This window comes from Panthera tigris, chromosome D2, assembly GCF_018350195.1.
Source record: "Panthera tigris isolate Pti1 chromosome D2, P.tigris_Pti1_mat1.1, whole genome shotgun sequence".
Classification (NCBI taxonomy): Eukaryota; Metazoa; Chordata; class Mammalia; order Carnivora; family Felidae; genus Panthera; species Panthera tigris.
The window spans coordinates 58,580,987-58,607,739 of NC_056670.1; the positions used below are offsets into that span (position 1 = coordinate 58,580,987).

The 26,753-nt window shown below is 52.5% G+C and overlaps 1 protein-coding gene across 6 annotated transcripts in view; it reads left to right on the forward strand.

Moving 5' to 3' along the window:
- Positions 1–26,753, forward strand: part of PAX2 (paired box 2) — a 77,777-nt gene that overhangs the window by 18,630 nt on the left and 32,394 nt on the right. For 4 of the 6 annotated variants that reach the window (XM_042960906.1, XM_042960902.1, XM_042960904.1 and 1 more), the window contains exons 4-5: positions 12,223–12,308; positions 13,579–13,698. In XM_042960906.1, the coding sequence (XP_042816840.1) occupies positions 12,223–12,308; positions 13,579–13,698 (206 nt within the window). Of the gene's footprint in view, positions 1–12,222; positions 12,309–13,578; positions 13,699–19,276; positions 19,346–26,753 lie in introns of all 6 variants that reach the window. The other 2 variants (XM_042960905.1, XM_042960901.1) reach the window with 1 other exon arrangement.

Sequence of the window (26,753 nt, forward strand, 5' to 3'; positions counted from 1 at the left end):
GTAGAAATCATTATAAGCATGTTGCATGTATTAATTGATTTAAGCCTCGTAAACAACCCCATAGGGCTTTATAGGATTGTTTATAGATGAAGTAACTGGAGTTTAGTGACGTTAAGTAAGTTACTCAGGTCACAAGGCTAAGCAGCAGAACTAGGATTTGAACCCAGGCGGTACTGGCTCTAAAACCTATGTGTTCATCCAGCACTCCACCCTTCAGATCGCCTTCGCCATCAGAGGAAGAGCAGGTGTCTGCAGTCTCTTGCAGGGCTCTGTATATCTCGCAGCCTCACACCCAGCGATGTAGTTACACATTTCCTGACAAGCTCAGAACAAAGACCCTGAACCTTAGTAGAAAGTTATGCCTAGTAGGTGTTGCTGTACTCTTCCATGGTGTGTGTGTGTGTGTGTGTGTGTGTGTGTGTGTGTGTGCTCACGCGTCCGCGGCCTGGTGAGTGCAGGCCGCTGCTGAGCCACATCATCTGGGGATGCTGGGAAGGAAGAAGGTGCTGATGGCCAGAATCCCAGAGAGGAGGGGACTGGGGAACTAGGATTCCTGTTGGACTTGGGTTCATGTTCCTTGGAATCGGGGAGTTTACTCCCATCTATCCTCCTCTACACAGGCTTGGAGGCTTAACTTTCCACATGAGGCAGATGTAGGGAGGGTGGCCCCAGGACCTGTGTCAGTGTGGCCAGGTCAGAAGTGTCCCATGGATCAGGGGCAGTGTGCTTCCAACAGAACAGAGCCGTGCTTCTGGTCATCGAGAAGAGATCTGTCCCTCATCTCTAGAATCTTCCTTCTGGAAAGCAGCAGTGCAAATGACCAGGTCGAAGTAAGCTAAAAAAGCTAAAGGGTGGGCCCTCTCGCCCGCCTCCCGCCACCACACCGAGAAAGCAATTACCGAATCATACAGCACCACCCAGATCCAACATCATTACTCAACCCACATCACCAAGGAGACACCCATTAACCTAATCTCTGAGACGTACATTAGAAAAAAAAAAAAAAAAAAGCTGATATGATCAACGAACACAATAATTCAAAGCTGAGACGCAGACATTGCTGCTAAACAATACTCAAATTCCTCCAGCTCAGTGTGACACAAAGTGCAGTCACCTCAATGTCATATCACAAAACACCAAGTAACAAACCTCACGCCGGCTGCAGGAACGCGTCCGGCCACAATGCGTTACAACGTACACCCAACACAATTCAAACTCTGCATCCCACCGGCGCACCCACACGCAAAGGCTGAAATCATGCGGCCACCAGAGCAATAGTAAACGCGACTCAGACAGACACAGCAGTGGACCTGGAAGCACAGCACCCGGCCCTTCTGCACACCCAGCAGAAACCGGTCCCCGCCGCAGCCTCCCCAAGCTCAGCGTGCTCTTGACCCCCAAGCTCAGCGCAGCCTGCCAGAAAGCAGCAGCACCATCCGGTTTCTCCAGCAGGTGGATGTGTCCAGACCATCACCTTCAATAAGGCCTCCGGGCCCTGGTTGCTAGTAAGAGAATAAACTGTCCCCTGAGCCTGCTTCCTGAGACAGGACGAACCCCGCTCTGTCCTGGTTGGGGTTTAATAAGACTTTGCTGTTACTGAGAACGACAGAGCTCCGGGGAGGGAGGGAAAGGTGGGGGAGGACTGGGAGGGGGCTCACCAGGCTGGGTGCGGGATTCCCCTTCCTCCACCAAGCCCTGCCTTCCGTGGCCATTCCAGAGCCGAAGCCCTCTTGCTGGGTGTTCACTGAGTATCGATTCAGTCTGCAAGCAATTTTAATATTTCTTCAGGGACTTTCCAGCAACAGCACAAGTCATTAATTCACCCTCCCAAATTGCTTATTCAATAGCAGGAACATGGCTCCTGAATAAAGTCCCAGAATTTATGTGACTCGCACGAGTCAGGAGGTCAAACAACTGTTATGGAGCGAAGTTAAAAATCCAAATAAAATATTGACACTTTTTTGGGGAGGGGGAGGGGGGGACGTAAAGGTATTTAAAATAGGTTTTTGTTGCAATGCCCCCAGGATAAAGAATGGAAGGAGACTGAAGACAAGTTGGAGTTTATAAAATCAATGGAATTTATTGCACATCTACTTGGCATTTAATAATTCTCTCATTTCCACATCCCCTGCACCCCATCCTAGCCATAGACAGAAAGATACACAGGTGTACAAGTGCACATTTATGCACATCAATACTGGTTCACGGACCAATATAAAAACACAGTTGTGATGTGAGAATCTAGATGCCCTGGGAAGGGACCAGTGATAAGTGTGACTGCGGCTTCCATGTTTGACAGAAATAGGCATAACTGGGGCAGAAATTCATGAAGTAGGTTTTGATAAATATATCCAGTATTATAAATCTTGGATCAATGCATCAGAGCAGACATGAATATAAAGATACACTAATCATGGAAGTAGTTTCTAGAAACATAGAAACCGAGAAACACTTCTGTGTGCGGTTTCGCCACGCGATCATGTACATGATTTGAAAACTCGAGAGACAGATAAAGAGATGGATGCAGAGAATTTGGAAACTCTACACCCAAACCTACCAGTGCATGTAAAATACTGAAACCATAGCCACTTAACCTAAAATTGTGGTTCGTTTGTTACACGGACGTGCTGCTCATCAAATACAGGGGAGAGGTTAAGCATGTTTGGAATCACTGCTGTATGCAATTTCTGTTTATTGTCTCCACATACATTTGCTCAGTTGTCCAGATCGCAGAGGCGAGAAGACTGTAGGGGAAATTTGTTCATGCCCAAATAGTTAATAAACACAGATAGCTATTAATGTAGAAATTTCCAGGAGAGGTACGATGGTTCAGCCTATCCACACTGGAGTCCCAGGCCTGTACCCAAAGTCTGGCTCCAGTGCTGTTCAGCACGTGACCTTAGGCGAATTGCTCAGCCTCCTTGTTGTCGCGTTGGTGTAAGAGACAACATGCGTATTTGACAGAGTTGTAGTTCAGATTTGAATGAGAAAATGCACTTGTCACAATGCCTGTCAGTTAGTGAATATGAAATAAATTTTAGTTATTTCTTTTGCCGTTATTATATGCAGCTCTTCTATTCAGGGCCAGCCTCTCATAGATTCTATCATCTGTTCTTGATATGAGTTATTCTACCCAGTGGTTGGCAGCGTGGGTTTTGGAGTCAAGCTCCCAGGTCTAAATCCTGGCTCTGCTACTTACCAGCTGTGTGCGCTTGGGCAAGTGACTTAACTTCTCTGAGCCTCAGCTTCCACGTCTGTAGAATAGGGATAATAATCTTTGTAAGAAGTTGTAATAAATTAAATAATCCACCTAACGTGCTTAGCACAGTGCCTGGTACATGGTGAGCATATATTAGCTCACTATATCCCTTAAGGTGTCATCCTTGGTATTAATAATAACATTCAGTTGTTTTTCAGCAAATAGTTTTTTTCTTCAAAAAATTCTTAAAATTCTGCAAATAGTTTTGAAATACTGACATCATGGGGGCACCCTGGGTGGCTCAGTCAGTTAAGCTTCGGACTTCGGCTCAGGTCATGATTTCATGGTTCATGAGTTCGAGCCCCAAGTCGGGCTCTGTGCTAACCGCTCCGAGCCTGGAGCCTGCTTCAGATTCTGTGTCTCCCTCTCTCTCTGCCCCGCCCCAACTTGCACTCTCTCTCTCTCTCTCTCTCTCTCTCTGTCTCTCTAAAAAATAAATAAACATTGAAAAAAGCTTAAAAAAATATATGTAAATACTGACATCACGCCAGGCCCTGTTACTAGGTGCTGAAAATACAATAGTGAGAAAAATGGGCATGACATCTGTCCTTGTAGAGTTCAGAGTCCAGGGGAGGACTCAGGGTGAACTGAGTAAGCAAGAAAACAAGCTTTCAGCTCTGTGCTAGACCCTGAGGGGAAGAGGGGTTCAGGGCAGAATAGATCGGAAAGCCAGGGTGGAGCCAAACTGGGAAAGATTTTGAAGGCCAGGCTAAGGAATTTTGAATGAATTCCGTCGGTAACAGAACGCAGTTGCGGGGCTTAGCCACATCCCATTCTTTCAGCAGGCAGACTAATGGGTTGTTTTTGAATACTGAAGTAACTAGGTAAGAGGTAGAGGGGCTAGGGGCACAGAGGTCAGGTCCCACCTCTGCTGCCACTCAGGGCACTTCCTCCAGGCTTCCTCCAGGGAGGTGGGCATGCCAGGGAGGGACACGAAGGTTGGACGGGCAGGACTTGGTCCCAGCAGTGAGTCTACACAGCACCCCTTCCGCTATCCTATCAGGATACGAGGCAGTCTTCTAGCCTCTGGACCTTCCCGAGCAGGACCGCGGGCTGGACAGCTGGTGGACCCCAGTTCTAGCCCAGAAGCCCTGACAGATGAGGGCAGGCCGGTGGCGAGAGGAGCTAGTCTGGTCACGCTCTGGGCTTGGCATGCACTGCAGACTGGTTTCCAAATGGTTAGTTAAACACATTGCCCCTTAATTTTTAAACCTATGCATATCTTGAAGTTAAATCAATCCATATGCTTACCATCCATCATATAAACCATCACTATTGCCCCCTTGGGCCAGCCCCATGGCCCATCTAGCCTGGTAAATTGTATCTGGCCTGGGCTCCCAGGGACACGTGGTGGAAGGATTATCGCCCTTAGTGCCAGTCTTAGAAGGCTAAGGTGATGCAGAATACCTAAAGAAATAATAGCTAAGGTGATATCTAAGGAACCCAGTGGGAATCTATCGTCTCGGAATGCACAAAAAACTATCTGCAAATTATTTTTATTTTTAACCTGTAGTTCAGTTGCCACAGAGGAACCGGTAGCTTCTTGAATTTTGGTTACTGGGCCAGTAGAAGTCAGGATCAGCAGATGGAGAGATATGTCAATTGATAGAAATGAGTAAGGAACCTTCTCAGCCACTAAGACTTTCTCTCAACCCTGTCAAGGCTCCCCTCTATAACCACAAGGATGGGTTCTTCCCCCTCTGGCTTAAGCTAGTCCTCTCAAATACTATAGAGTTTAAGAGTAGTCTAGAGAATTTGCTTAAATCCAGATTCCTGGGCCCTACCACCATCAGAAACTCTAATCAGGAGGCGTGGGGTGGTCCTCAGGGATCGCAATTTAGCACGAGTCCAGGGGATTCTAAATGCAGGTCGTTCAAGGACACCGGTTTGAGGAAACTCTTCTGCAAACTTTTCATTTATTGGAGCTCAGTCGTGACTTCTGAGAAGCAACCAAAGAGGCAGAAGCTCTTGACACATGTAGGGGGACCCCTGTTAACCTCGGAAGCTGTGCATTCCAGCTCCGCCATGCTATGGCCAGAATGGAAGGTCCTGCCCATACCTTCTCCTCACCAGCGGCCGTTCTCATGCACAGACCCTGCCTGACCTATGGTTAGTTGTCCAAACCCAAACCTGTAGGGCATGTGAGTGGGCGCGGGCAGGCAACTCTAAACTGCACAAATTGCAAAGCTGGAACCTGGGACGACAGAGTTCACACAAAGAAAGTGCTTCCGGGCTGCCAGTGGGGAGGGCAGATTGGATGGATGCTGTGTCCTCTGCGAGGAGGAAGTGGTAAATTTAGGGTTTTAGTTCCTGGGATGTACAGAGGGGAAATTCTAGTTCTTTACTCCCCCGGAGTGGGGGGAGGTAGGGACCATTTTTTAGGAGAGGTGAAATCTTCCTGGAGAATCTATGATCCCTAACTCGAGGTTCTGCTGTGAAAAGTCTCCAGCTGTTTGCTGGAGACTGGTCCAGGTCAAACTGGTCCAGTTTGACTCAGGGCTGAGCCAGGGACACGTACCTGATAGAGGCTTTCTCAAGGGCCTGTGTTGAAGCGATTACGTGCAATCACTGGGCAAAATATCCTTTGCTGAAGCAAAAATCATTGTGTCCTTTGGAGTGACCCGGCCTGCCATAGCCAGGCAGCCCAAAGCTCTGGCAGGGGCCCCTCCCACCGCTCGCCTGGCTCAGTGGGCCGTGGGGTCAGCTAGTCTGAGACATTCCCTGGAGTTCCCTTAGTTTACCAAATCAGGAAAGACTTTCCCTCTGTGAAGAGGGAAGTATTTTCTGCAAAAACTGAAGTGAGCAGTCTACTATCCTCGGGCAATTTCAACTGATTTTTACATGTATATGGCACGCGTGTGGGGGTACCTAGGACTTCTTGCGCTAAAAAACCATTTCAGCAAACCGGTAATATGACCAGGCCTGGGGCCAGGCGGAAGGCCAGAAGGCTATTCTACTAGGAAGTAATTCCAGTGTAGGGAAAGCAGTCTGTTCTAGGCAGCTGGATGGGACGTGATGGGGACAGGCTTGCAGATCATGTGTATATATCACATTGTCAGCGGCTGCTTCTAGTAGGTGTTAGTACTCCCGTTTTAGAGCAGGGAATACTGAAGCTCAGGGAGCCCCTTACCCTTGGTTTCTCAGAACACAACAGCAGAGACTGGAAATAGAATCCAGGAGTTTGGACTCTGGGCTTTAGGGTCTCTCTTTTCTGGAGGCAGGAGAGTTTGGTGGTTATGGGTATGGGCCCTGCATTTAGTCCACTTGAGTTCAGTCCCCAGACTTGCCACTAAGTAAACGGGTGACCTTGGGTAAATGATAATATGCCACATCTACAAAATGGGCTATTGTGAGGATTAGGTAAACTATTTGTTTGGGGCACACAGAACACTGCCCAACACATAGTAAACACTCAATAGACAATGGCTTTCATTACTGGAGCTCCTGCTAAGGGAGCACTGCTCCTAGAAATCCTGACCGGCCCAGTCCCGGAAATGCCGCCACCTGTCTCTCCAAGGTGAGCTGTCTGAGGTCACCCCAATGCTAATAGGACCTCTTCTCGTCTCCACCTCAGGGGGAGTTTTTGCACACCATTTATTATCATATAATACAATGCAATATAATATCATACATAACATAACATAATATGATGGGTAGGTTAACTTGGAAACCCTGAGGCGGACCGTGGATGGATGGATAGATGAATAGATACATTTGTACTAAGTATACATACATTATATCATTCTATTGATTTGTAAAAAGTTCCCGGTCTGCCTGGCTGTAATGAGATTTTTGAACTTTGCGTGGCGATCAATGAGTGGAATATTATTGGCCTGGAGAATTGATATACCTGCTCTCAGTGGCTTGTTCTGCTCCCAGGCTGCCCCGGCCCCCCAGGTGTACGATTTCAGCAGACACTTAACCTTTTTTACAGTGTCATCAGGCTAAAAGGAATCTAATAGTGACACAGGACTTGTGCTCAGCACTCTGCCACTATTGCTTTCCTGTCACAAATAATTTATAGCCTTCTATTTCCATCCCTGAGCCTGCACCCCAGCCCTGCCTCCCGCTTTCCCCCAGCTCCCGGGAATCAATAAACTCACACAGCCACAGTGGGACTACAGGGTGCCCAGAGACAGACAGACGGACAAAGAGAAGGGAGAGCGACAGAGGGGCAGAGAAAGACAGAGAACGAAGCACAGAGGCAGGGATGCGAGGTGGAGAAAGAAGTGAGAGAGGGAGGAGAGCCGGCGGAGGGGTAAGAGTGTCCCCGGCACTTTCTTGGAATGTTGAGAGCTCCTCGGTTTCTTCATGAGTTTAACAAACTGTTAATGGGAGTCTCATTACATGCCTTCCTTCTAACTCACAGAGCTGATGAAACTGTTTTGATCTCCAGCTCGGTGGGAGGTGGAGGCTTCCTGGGAATTTAACCAAAGAAAGAGTGGCTTCGCCCCCCCCCCCCCGCCTTGTCGTCTATACCCCGAAGCGCCACCACAGCTCCCTGGCATCTACCGGGTCCCGAAGAAGCTACTGCTCATACTGTCTGTGGACCCTTCCTGGGGCCCCCAGGCAGAGGACCCTAATGTATCTTCCTGAGAGTGTCTCTGATTCACCTCTTTTGGGGTCAGGCTGTGACACCTGCCACTGGTGTTTCCTGTCTTCTCAGTGCCCTTTCCAGGGCCGCCATAGCAGCTACACTGGCCAGGCTGGACCGTGCTGGGCTGAGAGGCCTTCTGCCCGTACCTGGCTCAGTCCCTAAAGAGAAAGCAGCCAGTCCTGGCGGTCACTCATAGGAGTAATGCTACTACTAGTCGTGATTATTGTTATTAGCAACATTAGCATGTATTGAGCCCAGCATCATACAAATCATCTTACATGCGTTATCCTGTTTACCCCACCACAATCCTAGGAGGTGGGCAGTATTATTATCTTATTTTACAGGTGAGGGAGTAAGAGACTGCCAAGGGTTTCACAGGCAGTTAAGTAACAGAGCCGAGCCTGACCCAGAGCCCAGAGCCCATCCCCTTCTTCCCTTTGCCCTAGTCGCACCCTTGCTAAGTGCCTAAAGTCCCCGTGCTGGGGCTCAGGCAAAGCCAGAAAGGTGGAGGAGGAAGGGCATCGCTGTGAAGGAGAACATGCTAGAAAGGGAAGTGATGAGCAGGCGTCCTGACATGTTCCCATGGCAACAGGAAACAGCGCTGCTCGGCTCCCCTGAGTAGAGCTATGGCCTCCAGCACCCCCACTGCACCCTCCGAAGACCCATACCTGCAGACTTGACTTGAAGGCCAAGCCTGCCCGGGGCCATGGAGGCCAGGATGTGTCTGGTTGTCTCGCCGTGCCAAGAATGAAAAAGATCGGAAGAGAAGGAAGATCAACAGGGGGAAATAGTGCCAGACAATCACCCAAAGCAGTGCTTTACTTTATCCTTTTAAGCTGTGGTGATATTCCCACGAGTTGTTGGGTTGTGTACAGGATGCAGGGGGGCAATGGATGACTACCAGGGAGCCGCGATCTCAGTTCTTAAATTTCCCGAGAGCAGCTCTGGGGACTAGCAAGTGCCCACTGCCTGGGGGGCATGGATGGACGCCAGGAGCATTAGTAACTCACGGCAGGCATCCCGCCCAGCTCCTGTCCCATGCACCACCAAGCCCCCGTCAGGGAGTAGTGATTTTCTATCACTTGCTGCCTCAGCTAAATCTGCACTGGTGCCTCAGGGGTCAGAGGCTCTGGGTAACAAAGATAGAGACCCCACAAGGCCATCTAGTTACCTGTCTTCAACCAGCCCCAGCCCTGGGGCTCCCTTAGTCCAGGGCTCATCAGCCCGCAAGCCAGAGCCACCCACAGCAGGACCAGTGAGATCCCAGAAGCTTTTGCTGCAGTGAGTTAGGAGCGGCTGCTCTGAGCTGTATACACAGCCTCCTTCTAGACTTTTCCGGTACACCCGTCTACATCGCCCTTAGCCACTGTCCCATCTTTCCCATTGTGATCATGCTCCAAACATTCCCCCAACTCTTGGGAGATGACCTTCCCTTCTGCTTCGCTGAGAGATAAAAACTGTAAGAGCTCCTTCTCGAAGCTTTTGGTCACCTCAAAATGCACCATCTCTCACCAACTCCCCCTGGCGCCTCTCCTTGTTCTGTCTCGCTTTCTCCATCATCCACATTCTGTCAGGCAACTTCAGGCCCTCCCTCTTCTCTGGTTCTCCCTCCTCAGCCTGCAAGTGTACCCAAGTCTTTCCTCCCCCAACCAGCCTTCCCTCCACTCAGCTGTCTGTTCCATCCACCGGCTTCCACATTTTTCTCTCTTCCTTTCTACGAACTCCCAAAGGCAGGAATCTACTTTCACTGCCTCCGTCTCTTCCTAATCAATCCCTAACCTTTCTGTCTGGCTCCTGCTCCAGTTGCTTTGTTGACACCTCTGTCCCCCAAGTCCCCAAACCTGTGCCTCTTCTTATTCCCAGTTCCCTCCAACCTTTGCATTGTCACCGATGCCGCGAATTGTCTTCTCCTTCCGGAAACGTTTTTCTCCGTCGATTTAGGTGAAACCGCCCAATCCTTGCTCTGCCATTTCCAGTGTAACCAATTCTGGCCCCTCTGCAAGGTCAGGTTCTTTCCCCCAGCCTGTGAAAGTCAGTGCCCTCCAACATCCACTCCTTCGGCCTCTTGTCCCTATCGACGCTCTTTTTCCTTGATGGTTTCTTAAATCCACATGTTCTGTGCCAGCTGGACACCCCCCTCCCACCTCAAACACTGCGTGTCTGAGACAAAACCCGCCACCTCCCTGTGTCTCTCCTCCTGACAGTGGTACAAACCCCCAGCCTTCCAGGTACACAGAATTAGGTTCTTAGAGCCATGCTGGACTCCAGTTAGGTGCCCAGTCGGCCATTCTGCCTTCATGACGTCTTACAGACTCTTTCTTTTCTTTCCTGTGATCTTGCGCCTGTATATTGCTTTACCAGGATCTGTTTGCAAGTGTCCCCTCTAGTTTAGAAATCACTCATGGCTTGAGATTCTCTAAACCTGGTTGCTGTATGTTGGGAGAAGTATGACAAAGTACCAGAAAAAGCCCACATTCTAGAGACTGAGTTCTGACTCTGCCCTGACAGTGTGATTTTGACTAAGCTACTTAACCTCTGTTAGCTTTGGTTTTCCATCTGAAAAACGAGGATAATAGTATCTACTTTGGAGGTTGTTGGGAGAATGAACAGTAGCATATATAAGTAATATAAATTGCATATAATGTTGGCGCATAATAGATGCCCAGCAAATGGAAAAATCACGATCGTCGTCGTCACTTCCAAGTTTTCAGCCTTATTTCCTCTTGCTTCTTTCTGTACCTCCACTGCTCCTGGCTGGCTGGTCTGGGCTTTACCCCTAAAGCTCATTTGGCTCCATGCTTTGCTTCTGTCTTCCTCCAGTACCTACTTTTCATGGTCCCTACCCATCCCCTCTGCCACGGCTTCTCTGTTCACCTTAGAACCATGGTATTTTTTTCATTGCAGAGGAGACCTTAGAGATCCTGTAGTCCAACCTTTTTTACTTTACAACTGAAAAGTAAAGGTCCAGAAACGTAGAGTGATGTACCTCTGAGGCCCAGAGCAGTAGAATGATGAGCCCAAAGCTATGGTGGCCGATTAATGGCAGAGTCAGAAGCAGGACTCAGGGTCCCGGCCAGGCATCCCGGTGCCCTTATCACTCTCCTCCGTGCCTTGGGCCCCTTCATCTGTTCAGCCCTGTCCTGCTTTGAAGGTCTACATGAAGCTCTGCCTCCTCAGTGACTTCTTTCCCAGTCCCCACCTGCAAGGTGGCTGGATTCCTCCCTTGCCTCCCTCTAGCGCTTATGGCCTGGCCCCTCGGGGCTCCTTTGCTTTCTTTGGGTGTGTGTCCTCCCTCCCCAACTTCATCTCCAGCACTGTGAGGCAGGTGCCTTACCTCTATTGCCTGTGGGTGCTCGGTTAAACCTGGTTACAGTGGAGTCTGCTCATGGTTTGTGACTCACCTGGTCAGTGTGGGTGAACTTGACTCACACGCCACTCTGCAGGGAGGAGTGATGCCATTGGAGAAATTGCCTCAAGGGTACCTATTTTGACTAGCAGATGGAGGGGAGCATTCCTTGGTCTTGGCCCCAGCATTGGTCTTTTGCATGTCTGAGCCCTGGGCTTCTCAGACCACTGACAAGCAGGCCTATCCCCAGTCCTGGGACGTTTGATCCAGCCCTCTACCCCTAAAGTGCACAGGGTGGGTGTGAGGCTGTTCAACTAGGCTGGAAAAGAAGCTGTGGTCCAAGTAAGACCCCAGAAAAGCAGGCCATTGGGCCAGCAAGCTGGGCAGAGATAGGACAGTAAGTGGGCTCAGGAAGAAGTTGTTCAGGGCCTGACATCTGGCAAAGGGGCCATGTGCTATGCTGGATTCCCTGGGACAAAAAGGGTCATCTGTGACCCAGCCCTTTCCGGGCTATTTCTTTTTAGCCCAAGAAATAGGAAAATCTCACTTTCCCCCCCCAACTCTAGAAGACTGTGATACAGTCCCAATAGGAAAACCAGCTCCAAAATGATCTCTAGACAAGGGAGTCTTGTTCCCAGGAGGAGGTTTGCGTGTGGTTGAGGAGGGAAGGGGGGACAGCAAGCCATCAGGGCAGCCCCCACCCCCAGAAAGGGGAAGGATGCTGTGCTCCACTCACTCTGCTGCCCCAATCCTTGCTACCAAAAATCAAGCTGCAATTCAGATGATGCACACCGCAGGAGAGAATACAGACTCCCTCTGTCCAGCTGCACTAGGTTGGGTCTGCAGAGCCAGTGGGAGGGAAAGTGCGTGCCTTGCAGCAGTCAGTGAGGGCAGGGGTGCAGGGAACAGCTACATGAGGAAGGAGCTGGGGAGCTTGGGCAAGCCCCTCTGGGCTGGGCTGGAGCTGGTGCAGGCAGGAGAAGGCACGTGATGTGTGATGCTGTCGTGATGCTGTTGCAGGATCATCAGGACCAAAGTTCAGCAGCCTTTCCACCCAACGCCGGATGGGGCTGGGACGGGAGTGACTGCCCCTGGCCACACCATTGGTAAGAGGGCTCAGGGAAGGGAGGAAGCCGGGGCCCACCCAGGAGAGCCAGGACGCCACCCCCATTCCCTTCAAATTGGCATGCCTGCTGAGGCCCCAGGACCCCTTCCCCAGGCCACGCTCTCCCTGAGCTCCTAGAGGTGGGGATCTCCCCCAGGAGACTAGCTCACCAGGACTGTTTTTGCTTCTTACGCACATCACCTTGTAGCTGCCTTGTCTGTCTTTCTGTCTCTGTCTCCTTCTAAATCAAGCTTTTCCTTTGGCTTTTCTTCTCTCCCTGCCTTCCCCTTCCTCATCTTTTGTTTTTATCTGATTCTGTCTCCCCTTGCCCCTTTTTCTTTCCTACCTACCCTCTTACTGCCTTTTTAAAATTTTTTAAATTCTTTCTCTCTTCTCCCCTCCTCTCCCTTCTCTCTCTCCTTTCCTCTCTCTGCCTCTCCCTTTCTCTTTTCTCCTCTCTGTATGTGTGGCTCTGGATCTGTTCGCATCTCTCTGCTTCGCTCTTCACAGCTTCTCTCCTCTTAGCCTGTCTCTTCTTAATCTGTCTCTCCTTCCTCCCCTCTGTAACTCTCTGCTGCTCCAGCCTCCTTGTTTACTGATCCTTGGCCATGGCCTCTCAGAGACACAACCCAGGCCTACCAGAGCACCAGATAGACCCCCCCCTCCATATTGTCTTCCCTTTGACCCAAGGGTGCTTGGTGGTCCTGCAGCCATAGATGAAGCCTGGAGTTTAAGGGGCTGAAATGTGATTATACTTTTGTTGCTGCCCCTCTTGGAAGCTGTCCCCTTATCTCTTGACCAGCAGGAAGTAGAATGGCTGGTCCCAGGCCTCCTGAAGTTGGCAGAAGCCGCTGTTCATGAGGCCGTGTCACAACGTGCGCCGGGAGGGAGGATCGGGCCGGGCTATACCTGAGCAGAGTGAATGGTTTCACTAGTCTGTGCCCTGAGGGAGAAATTGGGAACTTCTCAAGTGATTTCAAGACCAGAAGCAACTGGGAGAGAGGAGCTGTGCCCTCCTGGGGAATATCGTGGCCATTCTTGTGTCTCCTAGAGAGAGACAGATCTTAGAAAGCCACGGCGTCTGAAAGGAGATAAGTAAAGGCCAGCCCAGGAGACCAGAGGCAGCGAGCTGGGGTTTGTTTAGAGGGCGGAGGAGAACATGGGCTCGCCATCCCTCTTAATCCTCTGCTTCTCTCTGCCCCCAGCCTCGGGGCTTTGGTCTGTGATCACAACTGTTATCCTGATGGCATTTCCTCCTTACTCTCGTCCAGTTCCCAGTACGGCCTCCCCTCCTGTTTCCAGCGCCTCCAACGATCCAGTGGGATCCTACTCTATCAACGGGATCCTGGGGATCCCTCGCTCCAATGGTGAGAAGAGGAAACGTGATGAAGGTAGGGAGGAGGGAAGAGGCTTGGCTTCCCTGTGCATGCTTTGTCCTTGGACTCAGGGCTCCGGTTTCGGCCCGGCCTCGCAGCTGCTCTGCTGGGAGATCAGTTTTAGTAGCAAAGCCCAGGTCCCCCCACTGCCCTGCTGGCTCCTGGAGAGGGAGGCAGGCTGCTGGTGGGGCCATCAGCTTCACCATCTGCTCAGCAGTCTTGGTGGCCTCACCTTCCACCGGGACTGCCCCTAATATCCCAGTGGGGTGCCAGGGGAGAAGCACAAACCAGGTACCTTGGGAGGGTTCGGGAAGTTGGGGGACAGCTGGTCTTTGACCCAAGGATGAGAGGCCGATCTGCCTTATTCTTACCTGATCCGACCCCTCAAAAGATGGGGGCGTGATGTCACGTGCAGCTGACCCCAGTGTCCTTTCTCTGTGACACATGGATTCTGCCCGCCATTGAGCTGGACACGGGCCCTCTGTACTCTTCTTCCCTATGGGAGGAGACACCACTCAGGCTCCTCTCTGTCCCTTCCCTTCCGTTCCCTATAATGCCTCAAGTGCAGCCAGCTGTTAGGCAGGGAGTTCAGGCGAGGGAGAAATGAAGAGGAGGAAGAGAGGGGAAAGGATACAGGAAGAGGGAGTGGTGGCCATGGGCCTGGGAGAAGGTGTTTTACAAATGTTGGGATGTGAGGGGTCCCTTGGTGACCATCTGGTGCTCTTCTCATGCATGAGCCCAGGGCGCAGGGCTGACCAGCCCAGACAAACGGAGACACCAGTGTCTCAAGCTTGCTTCCTGCCCCAGTCTCATGGTCCCTGCTGGGGAAGCAGTAACCTTCTGGTCTAGGGAGGTCTAGAGAATCTCCCATGAAATAGAATCCTCTAGAGATGAGCATACAGGGGGACTGCATACCCCTTTAGCCTGGACAGTCCCAATTTATGCCCTTTGTCTCTGCATCTTGGCCAGTCAGCATCTCCTTTTTCTCTCAAAAATGTCCTGTTTGGGCAATAAATCATGTGGCCATCCCAAGCATAGACAAGCCCTTGATTGGGGCAGCTTTAGAGGGTAAGGAACAGAGAAAAGGAACAAAACTGAGCTTCCCTGGGCCCAGGCTGAGGGGAAAGAGAGTGTGAAAGCCCTGGCCTCCAGCGGAAGGGACAGGACAGGCCTAGGTCTGGCAAGACAGTGATGACCTGGTGCTGGCCTCCTTCCAGAAGCCCTAATGGCCTCGTTTCACAGGGAAACAGCTTGTCTGGCTCTATTTCTCCTTCTTCCAAAATATCCAAACCCATTTGGCTGCCACGGCCTTTGCCACTCACTAAATTTCATTGTGGTTGTTTTGGCGGCCACCCTTGATGGGCAGGGGGAGGCTTCGCGAAAGGCCCTAAGTCCTAATTCTCCCTGGGGGCTGACCATACTCCAGCCTTAGCCAGGTGCCCTGGCACCCCGAGTGGTTGGGAAGATTCTGCCTCAGGCCCCAAGGGTTTCTCCTTTAACCACTGGCCCCTGCATTTTTTAGAGTGTGAGATGTCCAGCAGGCAGGGCGGGGGAGGCCACAGGACCCCCTGTGTGCTCTCCCCTGTTGGTTCTCAGTTGGGGCCAAGCATGCCCTCTGCTTCCCGGGCTCCCGTGGGCCATGAGAGGAGGCCAAGAGTAGGGAGGCACTGGCATGAGGCTGTGGCCACCCAGGGTCAGGCCCCACTGGCCCAGAACAGACTGCTCTCCTCCCTGCAATTGATTACATTCATTGTTTCAAGTCAATTCAATTCAGTGAACCTTTTCCTGTGCATCAGCTGCAAGAAAGGCTTGGTGCTACAGGATCCCAAAGCAGAACAAGATATGATTCTTGTCCTTAAGGAGCTTCCAGTCTAGCGGGGCGTGTAAAACACGTGACCCCAGAAAGCAGAAAGCTCCATCAGATATCTGTGTCGTGATGGGAGGCCTGGGCCGCAGGCCATGGGAACTCAGAGTCAGGAGGGAGTAACCTGGCAGAAAGGGCCGCATTTTGAGGAGGAACCTGAACGATGGGTGAGGGGCATGTGCACGGACGATGCAGGGTGAAATTCTGTCTGGTGGGGGAGCCTTAGGACCAGAGGGTGCTGTGCCGGGAAGGTGCAGATGTGTTCTGGCAGAGTTGCGAGGGCACTAGGGAAGGGCTGGGAGGGAAGCTCAGTAGATGGGTTAGGGCCACAGGGGGCTAGGCCAAGACCGGACCAACTATAAGGAGTCTAGACTTTTTTCTGCAAGCATGAGTAGCCACTGAAAGTGTCTGAGCAGGAAGAGAGAAGAGCAGGGCCGGGTTTGGGAAGACCATCCTGCAGCAGAGTGACTGTGACGGGAGTGGGGAGACATCTCAGGAAGCAGTCAGTATCTCCTAGGTGAAGGATAATGGGGACTCTTAGGTTCCTCTTCCTGCTTAAACACTTCTCTCCTGGGCCTAGCCAGGGTACAAGGAGGATCAGAGGCCCTATTTCTTTTTTTTTTTTTTTTTTTTTGGTGGGGGGACGGTTCTCTGGCCTTGACTCCTGCTTCTCTTGACTAACCCCAAACCAGATGGAGCTGCCCTTTCCCTGGTGGAGGCCAGCACCTTTGAGGGAGGCTAGGTCTCCCTGACCTTCCCCCACCCACCCCCCCAGGCCACGGTGCACACTTGACCTGTCAGATCCAGGTGGAAGGGAGAAGAAGGAAAGGAGAGAGCAAAGGCAGACCTTTCGCAGCCCTGCCCCCTCCCCCACCCTGGGTGCCTCCAAGCAGCCAGGCCCAGTTTGCATTAGGGAGCAGCTCAGATGATTAAGAATAGGAGAGATAATTATGTGTCAAGATGATGTAGCCCAAGTCTGCAGTCAGGCCAAGGTAGCACAGCAGCTGGCAGGCCGGTAGCAGGAGGCAGCCTCAGGCGTGGGCTGCAGACACCCAGGTATGTCCTTCAGCTACTGGGCCAGCACCGAGGGCTAAGAGAAAACCGACTTGGGGCACTGAGGGGTGTTGGGATGAGAACGGGGATCCATGTCAAGGGACTAGACCTTGGGGGAGTGGAGGGGCATATCTTCCTCCCGGAGGACCCCACTCTCCCTGCCAGGCTGGCTCTCCTTGGGCCCCACACACTGTGGCATCTTTCTAGAAGTGCCATATCCCGAGGGCAAGCCGTGAGCCTGTCTGTCCTCAAGGAAACCACTCCCGCTCCCGCCTCTGGGTACGGTCCGGCCTATTCTTCAGCTCTAACAATGTCACGGTGGTGGGCATTAGCGAGGACAATCACTGCGGCGTGTGCTGGCATTATTGGAGACAATCTCAGCAGTAGTTATTGGTGTTCACAGTGATAATACCCAGAGCGTTATTGGCATTGGCACTCCGAATATGGACAGCGTTATTAGTATCTGCAGCAATCATATCTGTGGGGATATTAGTAAAGGGCCGATCAGCTGTGACTCTGGGGAGATAGGAAACCCACAGTGGCTATCAGCCTGCTTGAGACGCCTTCTCACACCCTGGCCATTGGAAGTACGGAAACATTCCGGGGCTTTCCTTTGAGAAATGTGCTAGTCAGGAAGCTTTGACACTCCCCACCTGCCTGAGTCCAGGAGCCCCCAGAATGGGACAGGTAGATGGGCCCGGGTAGATGAGGAAGCTGTGTCATGAAGTATCCAGAAGACAGGCTGTCTATCAGTCTGAGAAGGTAGATCCCCATTTAGTACCCTGCTAAAATCTCCGCCTCTTTTTGGCTACAATTCGGGGGAGTATATTAGGGTCCTTGGGAGGGACCCTGTTTCCATGACTGTTGCATTCCCTGGTTTATGTGGCTGGAAGATACAGCCTCTCGATGTTTTCAGGCTGGGAAACCAAAGACCTTTGCCTTTACCCAGTTGCTCTCGGCCGTAGCCCAAAACATTGCTGTCCATCCGTGTTGTTGAAGCACGGAGCAGTTACATAACTTGTCCAAAAATCCAAATGAAGTCATATGGCGTGAGTCTGTTGATCTGTGTGCGGGGAGGTGTGTTGGTATCATCCTTTGATGTGTGGGATTGCAGGGGGCCGTGATTTTGCATTCCATTAATTAGGTGCACAATGAATTGTGCAGCTGAGTGGAGCCAAACCGGTACCGTTGTGCGTTTGCAGACAGGACGGGTTTGCACGGCCACTAACGGCTCAGTCCTGTCACTGCCTCTAATAGCTCCCTTCTGCTTTGGATGAAGCTATAACTGGAAAAAAGAGGCTTATTTCCTTAGTTGGTTTCCCTTCTCGAAGTCCCCGAGTGCGTTGCTCAGGTTAGACTTGGGGCAAATGAGGGGATTAGGCTGCGAACATGAGCAGCGCCTGCCCTGTCCAGGAGCCCCGGCCTCGGGCAAGAGGAGGCTGTAAGACCCCCAGCGAGAAGGAGGGTGCCAGGGGGAGGCCAGCAGGAAGTCCCCGGAGTGGCGTGGATGGGCAGCGTGGCTCGGTGGGGAGGGGTGTGGGCTCTGGAATGAGGCACACCCAGGGTTGAATCCTAGGGCCTTGCGCATGTCACTTACCCTTCATCAGCTCGGTCTCCTCCGTAGAATGGACATGGTAACAGCACTTATGTCACGGGGCTGTGGAGCGGGCTACACAAAATCACGGAGGTAGTGTTGAGTCAACTCCATCTTGGCACAGATGGGTCGTCGGGGGTCTCTGGGGGAAGACCTAAATGGCAGGTTTATGTGTTGAGGGGAAATAAAGTGACAGAAGGAAACATTCGGGCACAGGCTCCCTCATCTTGGTGCGGGAAAAGCTAATGCTGGGATGAGCCAACCTGGATGGGACCGGGGCAGTGGGGGAGAGATGTCAGCCTCGCCTGTGTGACTTGGGAGGACCTTTGTGTAGCTCTGCTCAGTCATTTGCTCTGTGGTTATCCAGGGGGGCCGCATGGCATCTCGTAGCGTCCACAGGCATTTTAGATGTGTCTCAGTAAATCTAGGACCCCCTTCTTTTCTAACGTGGAGGCACCCCTCCCTCCATCCATGGCTGTGCATTTCTGCTTCCACACGTAACTTTCTTTATCTAGGGAAACATGTGTTTGTTGTTTTAGGGACCCCATGTAATTTCTTACGTGGTTTATGCAAATGTGGGTGTGTTTTCTACCATGCTGAGATCTTTGGGTGAAAAGGGGTGTGGAACGCCATGCACTGGGCAGGCGTGCCATCTTCCGGGTGATGATGGAGAGATGGAGAGATGATTGGAGCGATGACCAGATGCGAGCAGGTGCGTTTCCACCAGTACTAGTGAGCGGGGAGAGCTCGAAGCTAGGCCTGAGTGCGTTAAGGGTCCACAGTACTAAGACACAGGTGTGCATATAGAGTTTTGCCCAAAGGGCCCCGTAGGCATCGCCTTGCGTTCTGTTGGCAAATGGATGGGCTGTCCTGAGCCTGCCTCCAGGTTTGCTCGGGGCCGAAGGCTGGGGAGACTGAGGCTGGGAACCCTGACACCCTCAGGCTGTGTGGGAGTCGTCTCTCAGAAACCTCACAACCCCTCCCTTGAAGAGGAGCCTGGTCTCCCAGTCTCAGGGTCTCGGTCTTCTACCTGCCTGTCTTTCGGGATCTCTCAGTGTCTGTCTGTCTCTTATTTGCTCTAGTCGAGGTATACACTGATCCTGCCCACATTAGAGGAGGTGGAGGTTTGCATCTGGTCTGGACTTTAAGAGGTATGGGGGCCAGAGGGAACCTGGTGTGGGGGTCAGGGGAAAGAGCCGGGGGGGGGGGGGTGGCTGTTAGAGACTATTCAGAGAGTGGGCTCCTGAGAGCCAAGGAGCAGAGAAGGAGGAGGTGGGTCAGGCTTCCACTGGGAAACCAAGAGGCTAACAGAGTCTCGGGGCCTGGATCACTTCCGCCATGGGCGACCGCTGGGTTCGGGGGCGGAGGCCCCGGTGGCCTGGAGGGTCAGGCGCTCAGTGGATGGGGGGTACTTTTCCCAGCCCTTGGAAAAACAAAGAGCAGATCGGGTAGTAAAACAAAAGCAAAGGAGACCTGGAAGCACCTGACAGCCCTAATTCATCACGGCCCAAGTTTTTTCCTGTGTTCCCATTATATTTGTTTGTAAAAGTGGAAATCAATTTTGAAGGTAATTTTCTGGAAAGAATGGAAGGGAGGTGGGAGGGCCGGATAAGGCAGAGATGGTAAAAGGAAAAATTTAGGCCAGGCACAGCCCAGGGGCAGCTCTTGGCAAGGTGAAAGAAAATTGCATATTCAATCTCCATCCATGAATCTCCCTCACTGCTGCCCGCCTCCTGCTTGAAAACAATGAAGGCTTTTTCCCAACGCTGGGCAGGGCCTCGGTATCAGCCCCACTTTAACTTCAGGGTCATTAATTCCCTGATTATTGAAGGAGAAGAGAGGGTTGCAGCACCTTCAATTCCAAAGGCACACCCCCCCCCCATGTGATCAAGCCCGGGCTGGGGTGGGGCAGGGGGCAGCCCGGGTGAGGTGAGGTGGTGTTGCAGAAGACCAGAGGGGTGGGGAGGGAGGAAATGGGGAGCCAACTGGACTGGGGGGAAGGAAGCCAGGAGGAGGGTGGAAGAAGGCAGTCATTACTGCATACCTCTGTTGTGTTGTTATTGCAAATTAAAAGTAGCATGTTCCACTCCACAGCTATCTTTGGGGAGGGAGGGGCACCGAGGGAGGTGGGGGATCTTATCATTGCTTCTTCAGCAGACCAGCCGTGGTGTCACCGTGTGAGGTGACATTTGAATTTACAATTCCGCTGAGAAAAGCCATTAATTCACAAATTAACATTTCTCCCTCTCCCTCTCTCTTTAACACTCTCTCCCTCTCTCACATGGATGTGCAAGCAATTGAAAAGACAAAGGAAATAGCCTTAAGGAAGAGACTTTACTGCTAGTCTGTCTGTGCCGAGATTGCTCCCCCTGCTTCCAGATAGATAAACCAATTACCTGAGCAGCCCTGCTCCTGGCCGCCCGCGATCGCCTCCTTTTGTGGGCTGCCTCCATGGCTGGATCACACTCGGTGTATCTCATTAATGTAAACCAGGCATGCCCTGGCCACCGGTCTCTCTTCCTCACTCTTTCTGGAGGGGCAGCGGGAGGAGTGCCGGTGTCAGAAAAGGCAGACGAGGAGGACCCCGGGGAAGAGGAGAGGCTGCACTGCCCGGCTGCCAGGCCCTGGGACTTGGGGTGCGCCCACAGTCCCAGAGGAGGTGATGGGGGAAGCCTGCAGGTGAGCATTCCTTGGTAGGCTGGCGTGGGCGGACGCTTAGAGGCAGAGGCAGAGGCAGGGGCCAGAGCCTGACTCGCCCAGGCCCGCAGGGCCGTTTTCTGTGGCCTTTTGGTCCAGATGCAGAGGACTGGCAGAAGCAGAGAGGGACCCACGCACTCCTTGCACGGGAAGAGCTTAGGGAAGTTTTGTTGAGTATACACCATGTAGCGGGCCAGGATTCGGCCCGAAGGAGCTGGTAGGGGTGCCGAGGAGGGTCCAGAAGACTCCCTGAGGCTGTACCTTGTTGCAGATTCCTTAACCTAAACCCAGGACTGGGGCACAGTTATGTCTGTTTGCCACCTAACCCTTACACCTGTACCGAGCCGTCCGCTTCCCTTCTCAGAGAACACTCACCCAGCAGGGTGGCCGGGGTGGCAGTGTGCTCTCAGAACTCTGGCGTGAGTTTACATCGCGGGCAATGGAATCGCAGAACCTCTTTTGGCTTTTACTCTCCTCCAGGCCCTGGCCAGGGACTGTAAGAAAACATTATATTGGCAGAGGGAAGCTGAGCAGAGTTTGAGTTTCTCAAAGGAGACGAGGACGTATTCTGTGGATTATTGCTGGGATTATATGATTCCACATGCACGATAGTACTTAGCCCGGGTCACGGATTCTGCGCCTCATGAGGCAGGTCCTATGAGAGTCCAGAAACCAAATGCACATGAAGGTAGTCATTTGTCTAGACAAGCGCCCAAGTTTAACTGCATCAACACAACTCAATCTATGTTCGTTTTCCAACAAATATTCAAAACCTGGCTACTGTCCATGCCAGTCAAAGAAAGAGCTAAGCTTCAAAGGTCAGCATTCACTAAGCCACCAAAAAAAAAAAAAAAAAATCCACTCATGAACACACGTTCATTGTTATGATTATATCTTCCTAGTAACCTGGGAAATTAGACCGTTCATACCTGAGGGGGGAGTTTTTCTATCTTCGTTGGATCACGTATTTTAGCCAAACTTTCTGGGTAACGTTGGCCATGAGCCTGTTGAACACCGACCATGTCGTTATACAGAGGTAGGGGTAGGTCATGCTGATATTTTCTTAAGACCTTTTTCCTTGTCATCTGTGCTTACGTGGACTTACGTGTGTCTGTGGGGAAGCCCTAGGACTTAGCCATGGCTGTGTGCAGTGGACATAGGTGCCTGAATTGCACATAAGTCTCTGCGTTTACGCCAGAGACTGGCAGCCAAATCATTAACCAGCGCAGTCTCCCGGCCAGTTCATGCTGCTGTGGATAAAGAGTTCCGTTTGGTTGTTTGAGGAAGTATGTTGAGGTTTAGCACGAAAGAGAATTTTTTTCATACAGTGCCAAAAGGTCGGAATAGGTAGGTAGACTCTCCCCCCACCCCCCAGGAGAGAAGGTACAGATTTGCAGTCGAGGGGCCTGTATGTGTCCCTCCGCCACTGGAACTTGTGCTGGGGGAACCACAGCATCGCAACTTTTCCAGCAAGGGCCGCCTCCTGCCCCCACCCCTGCGTCTGTGCACTGCTGCGCACCGCGCACACGCGCCCGTCTTGTCAGACTAGGTCTTCGCCTCCGAGTCTTCCACTCGGTGACTACCTTCCAGCCCTGCCGGTAGGCATCGTTCTCCTTCCTCCACCGGCAAGGGCACCAAGCGAGAAATCCGCTGCCTCAGCTCTGCCCTTCTCCCCCAAGTGCAGGCTAGGGATGCAGGAGGGAGGAGCCGGGCCCTGCTGCTCTCGGGCTCACCTTCCCAGGCGCCTCCTCCTCTGCAGGCCGGGGAGGGGGCAGCTGGGAAGCGCAGGGGCGTGGGGGACACTTCAGAGGAAGGGTCCGGAAGGCAGGTAGGCTGGGGAGACCCCGAGTGCTGCTGCCGGAGGGGTGGATCCGAGCAGCCTCCGGACCTTGGCTGGCTGCCCGCGGAGGAGCCCTGAGCTCAGGGCGGGACCCCTTCCCTGCCTGCCTTCGCCAGGGCCATGGTGGCCACAGGACTCTCCCGGACCCTCTCCATTCTGCCCTGTGTGGGGGGTGAAAAGGCAAGGAGGCTTGGGGGAGGGCCGGACCTGGCTCTGGGGCTGGGAGACAGATCACGAGCCTCAGAGCCGAGTTGCAGCAGCGCCAGTAATTCAAACCATCCTGACCCTTCGGTGAACCCGAACCTGCTGACCTTGACAACACCAGACAAGGGAGGCCTCACAAACCTCAACCTGCACGAAGGCCTCGCCTTCTCTCCCTCCCGTACTTGGAGCCCTGTGGCCCAGCCTCCAGGTGGCTCCTAATTTGGCTGTCCCCACCAAATGTCAGCATCTCTGCCTCCCTGAAGTACCCGCCCGTCCGCCTGCCTGCCTCAAAGCACCCTCTGTGCTTGGCTCCACTGGAGACAGTACATGGGCATCTCATGGGGTGGGGGTGGGGGGGTGGGCTGCAGGGCCAGGTCCAGGAATTCTCCTTTAAATAGGGCTTTTAAAAAAAGGTTTATTTATTTTTGAGAGAGAGTGAGAGAGAGACACAGAGAACACAAGCAGGGGAGCAGCAGAGAGAGAGGGAGAGAGAGAATCCCAAGCAGGCTCCCAGCTGTTAGCGCAGAGCCCAACTCAGGGCTCGATCCCAGGAACGCAAGATCATGAGCTGAGCGGAAATCAAGGGCCGAATGCTTAACTGACTGAGCCACCCAGGCGCCCGTAAATTGGGCTTTTATGCCTTGCCCGTTCTCCTCCTGCCTGAGGCTTCCTCTTTTCTAGAAACATGGCGTGTGTGTATGTGTGTGTGTGTGTGTGTGTGTGTGTGTGTGTGCGCGTGCGCGGTCTGAGTGCACACAGGGGCAGGGATAAAATGTGATGGAGACAGAGCGGACAGAGGAGGGAAGAAAAGCCGGAGGAAAGCAGCCACAGGAACCTGCATTAAAGTAAATGCAGTTTATGAAGTTTATGCTTTCCTCCTAGGGAGAGCTGGATTCTATCCAACAGCCTCTCAGAGCCTGGCAAACAGCTCCTGAAGCAGAAAGTGCGGGCAGGAGCTCAAGCAAGCCAGTGACAGAGGGAGAGATGCGTGGACACATACACTCTTTCTCTCTCTCCTCCCCACCAGGTCTCCCGAGGCCACTGCAAAGTCTGGGACGGCAGGGTGGGGGTGGGGGTTGGTGTGTTTGGTGCGAGTGATTCCAGGACCTTCACTTTCTTTCCCTCTCACTTCCCCAGCCCCCCACCTCATCTCCTCTGGTGGCGTGGCCAACCCAGACACACGGGCGACGTGGACGCCTGGGTGGACTGGTGGTGTGGCAAGCTGGGCCGAGGGTAATGTGGGCAGTGTGGACCCTGGGGCAGCCGGCTGGTGGAAGCTGCCCCGGGTGAGGGACAGCGCAGTGAGGATGGTCTTGGGGTGGTAGGCGTGAGGCCTAAGTAGTAGAAAGGACCAGAACGTGGTCTCCCAGGGAGCTGCCTTTTTTTTCTGAGGCTGGGATTCATTTTCTCCGGTACCTTGGTCTAGGCCAACTGGGTACCTTGCAGCTACTGAAGACAGCTGCTGGAGTCTCTTAAGCAGAAACGATTAGCAACCGTATTTTTTCTGGGAATTCAGAGGAAACAAATGGTTGACAAGGTTAGGATACCAGCGTTCTCAGAGGGACTTACAAGCAAGGTGGGATAGCTGCCCTTCTAGACCTTTCTTCGTGTGCACAGGCACGCAGGTTCGTGTGTGCGTACACTAATAATATGTAAGTGGGCCTTGACTTTAGAGGAAAGGGGAGTGTCCGGTAAAGGGTGTCACTCGGCCCGGGTGGGGGCATGGCGCTCCCTTGCCCCTGTGCCTCATCTGGGGATGGGAAGTGGGGAGAAGAAGTCTGGCTCCCGCCTCTTCCTGGGAACTCTGTGTCCCTGTTCAAGTTCTGCCAGGAGCTGGGACAGAGGAGGACAGCAGAGGTAGAGTCATCCGAAGGCAGGGCGTCCAGAGAAGAGTCAGAGGGAAAGTGGGCAGAAATTGCTGATTGCGGAGGATGCTCTGGAAGCCAGGAGATGCCAGGCATGGAGGGAGGCAGAAACTGGCCAAGGATGGCTCTCGCCCTTTCTCTCCCCTTCTCTCCCCTTTCCCTTCCCTCCTTCCCTTATCCCTCCCCTCTTCCCGCCACACATCTTTATTGGTTCCGGTAATAGCGTTGATTTGCATGTCAGGCAAAGCCTTGCTACGCACACAAAAAGAAAACCCCAGCCGTGGCGGTGTGGCAGTGTCAGCTCTCGCTGTTGTTCGACAGTGTAAAATTAAATTAATAAAGCCCCCAACACAGGAAAACATAACAGGAAATTAATGGCCTTTACTGTCGCTCTGATGCAGTCATTTGCAACCCTGCTTTCCGCACCAAAGACTTCATAAATGCAAGCAGTTTCTCTAAACAAGCATACTTAGGGCGGCCTGGTATGTAATTTTTCGCCTTGCTTGTGTCCTTTGAGCTAACAAAGCCCCCTTCCCTCCTGGCTCCAGAGAGGTTTCTAACTGGTTCTGGCCCCAGCTGGAACCCAGCACCAGGCAGGAGGCCCCAGCCCCTCCCTGAGAGCCCACGTAGGGCTGAAGGAGGACACAGGTCCCACACAGACAGACCCTCTGCCAGCCCCCCTTCCCCACTGGCGGCCGGGGAGCCTGGAGTCCCAGCCTTGGCCAGCCGGCCAGCAAAAAGACACAGTACATGCTCTCGGGCAGGAAAGCTGATCACTCTGGGGAAGTCACCCAGTCCCACCCAGTACTCACCCTTCCCCTTTCTCCGTGCATTTCAGTTTTCTCTCCACTACCTGTTTGCTCCCCTCCCATCACTGGCTCTGGCCTTCCCTTCCCTCCAGCTTCATATCTACCTGCTTACCCTCCTTCTACTTCATATATGAGTCACACACACTCACGCTGGCTGTGCGTTGGCCGTGGGTGCCCACGCCCTTCTTTGCTACAGGTAACCCCGGGGGCTTCTGGGAGGAGCGAAGGGACCTCTTACTCAGAAGGGGGAAAGTAACCGAACTGGCATAAATTCTCCGTGGAGTTCTAGGTCTCCTCCTTATCTCCCTCTTATCTACTGTTTGGTTACAAAATATGAGGGCCCTAAGTGATCATTCAGGCCATCCCTCTGTCCTTGGGCAAATTTCCTATAAACCATTTCAGAGGGCTGAGAGCCTATGGTTTTGCTTTGGTGTGTAAATAGTGGAATATTGACAAAACTTACACTTACTTCTTTGGGGAGCTGTGTATCAATGCGGGCCCAGGTGCCCACTGTGTTGGGATGTATGAGAGGGACACGTAATGAGGACTTGGGTCTCCAGGAACGTACAATCTGCTGGGGGAGGCAAGGCTATCACACATCAGACAATAAGCTCTTAATTAAATGCTAAACCATGTGGCTGAGCATCCAATAGGAATCCGAGGAAGTGGCTAGAAGGGCAAGCAGGAGATGGGACTTGAGCCTGGGAGTGGCCAAGATGCAGATAGACTGTCTCCAGAGACCCCCCTCCCGTGTGGAGGGGGGCCCAGTGGCTGTGCTGAGGGTGGTGACAAGGCAAAGCCTCAGATTCTTGAAGGTCATCTGGTCTTATCTGCCACTCACATAGGACTCTCCCTTCCAGCAGTTCTGCATGACAGGCCACTGGCCCTGCCTGGACATAGGACATAGATGGATGGTTGTCATTGTTAGCACCACTGCCTTTATACTGAGTCCCGGTAGTGTTGAGGGAAACACCTTGGAATCCGAATGTCTGGATGTGGGGTCTATCTCTACTCCTTGCTTGCTGTGGGACCTTTGGCTATTTACATAATCTCTCTGAATCTCAGTTTCCTCATCTTTAAAATAGCGACGACAATATTAACCCCTTATTAGATTGGTGGTAAAGATCTCCCTTTGACACTCTCT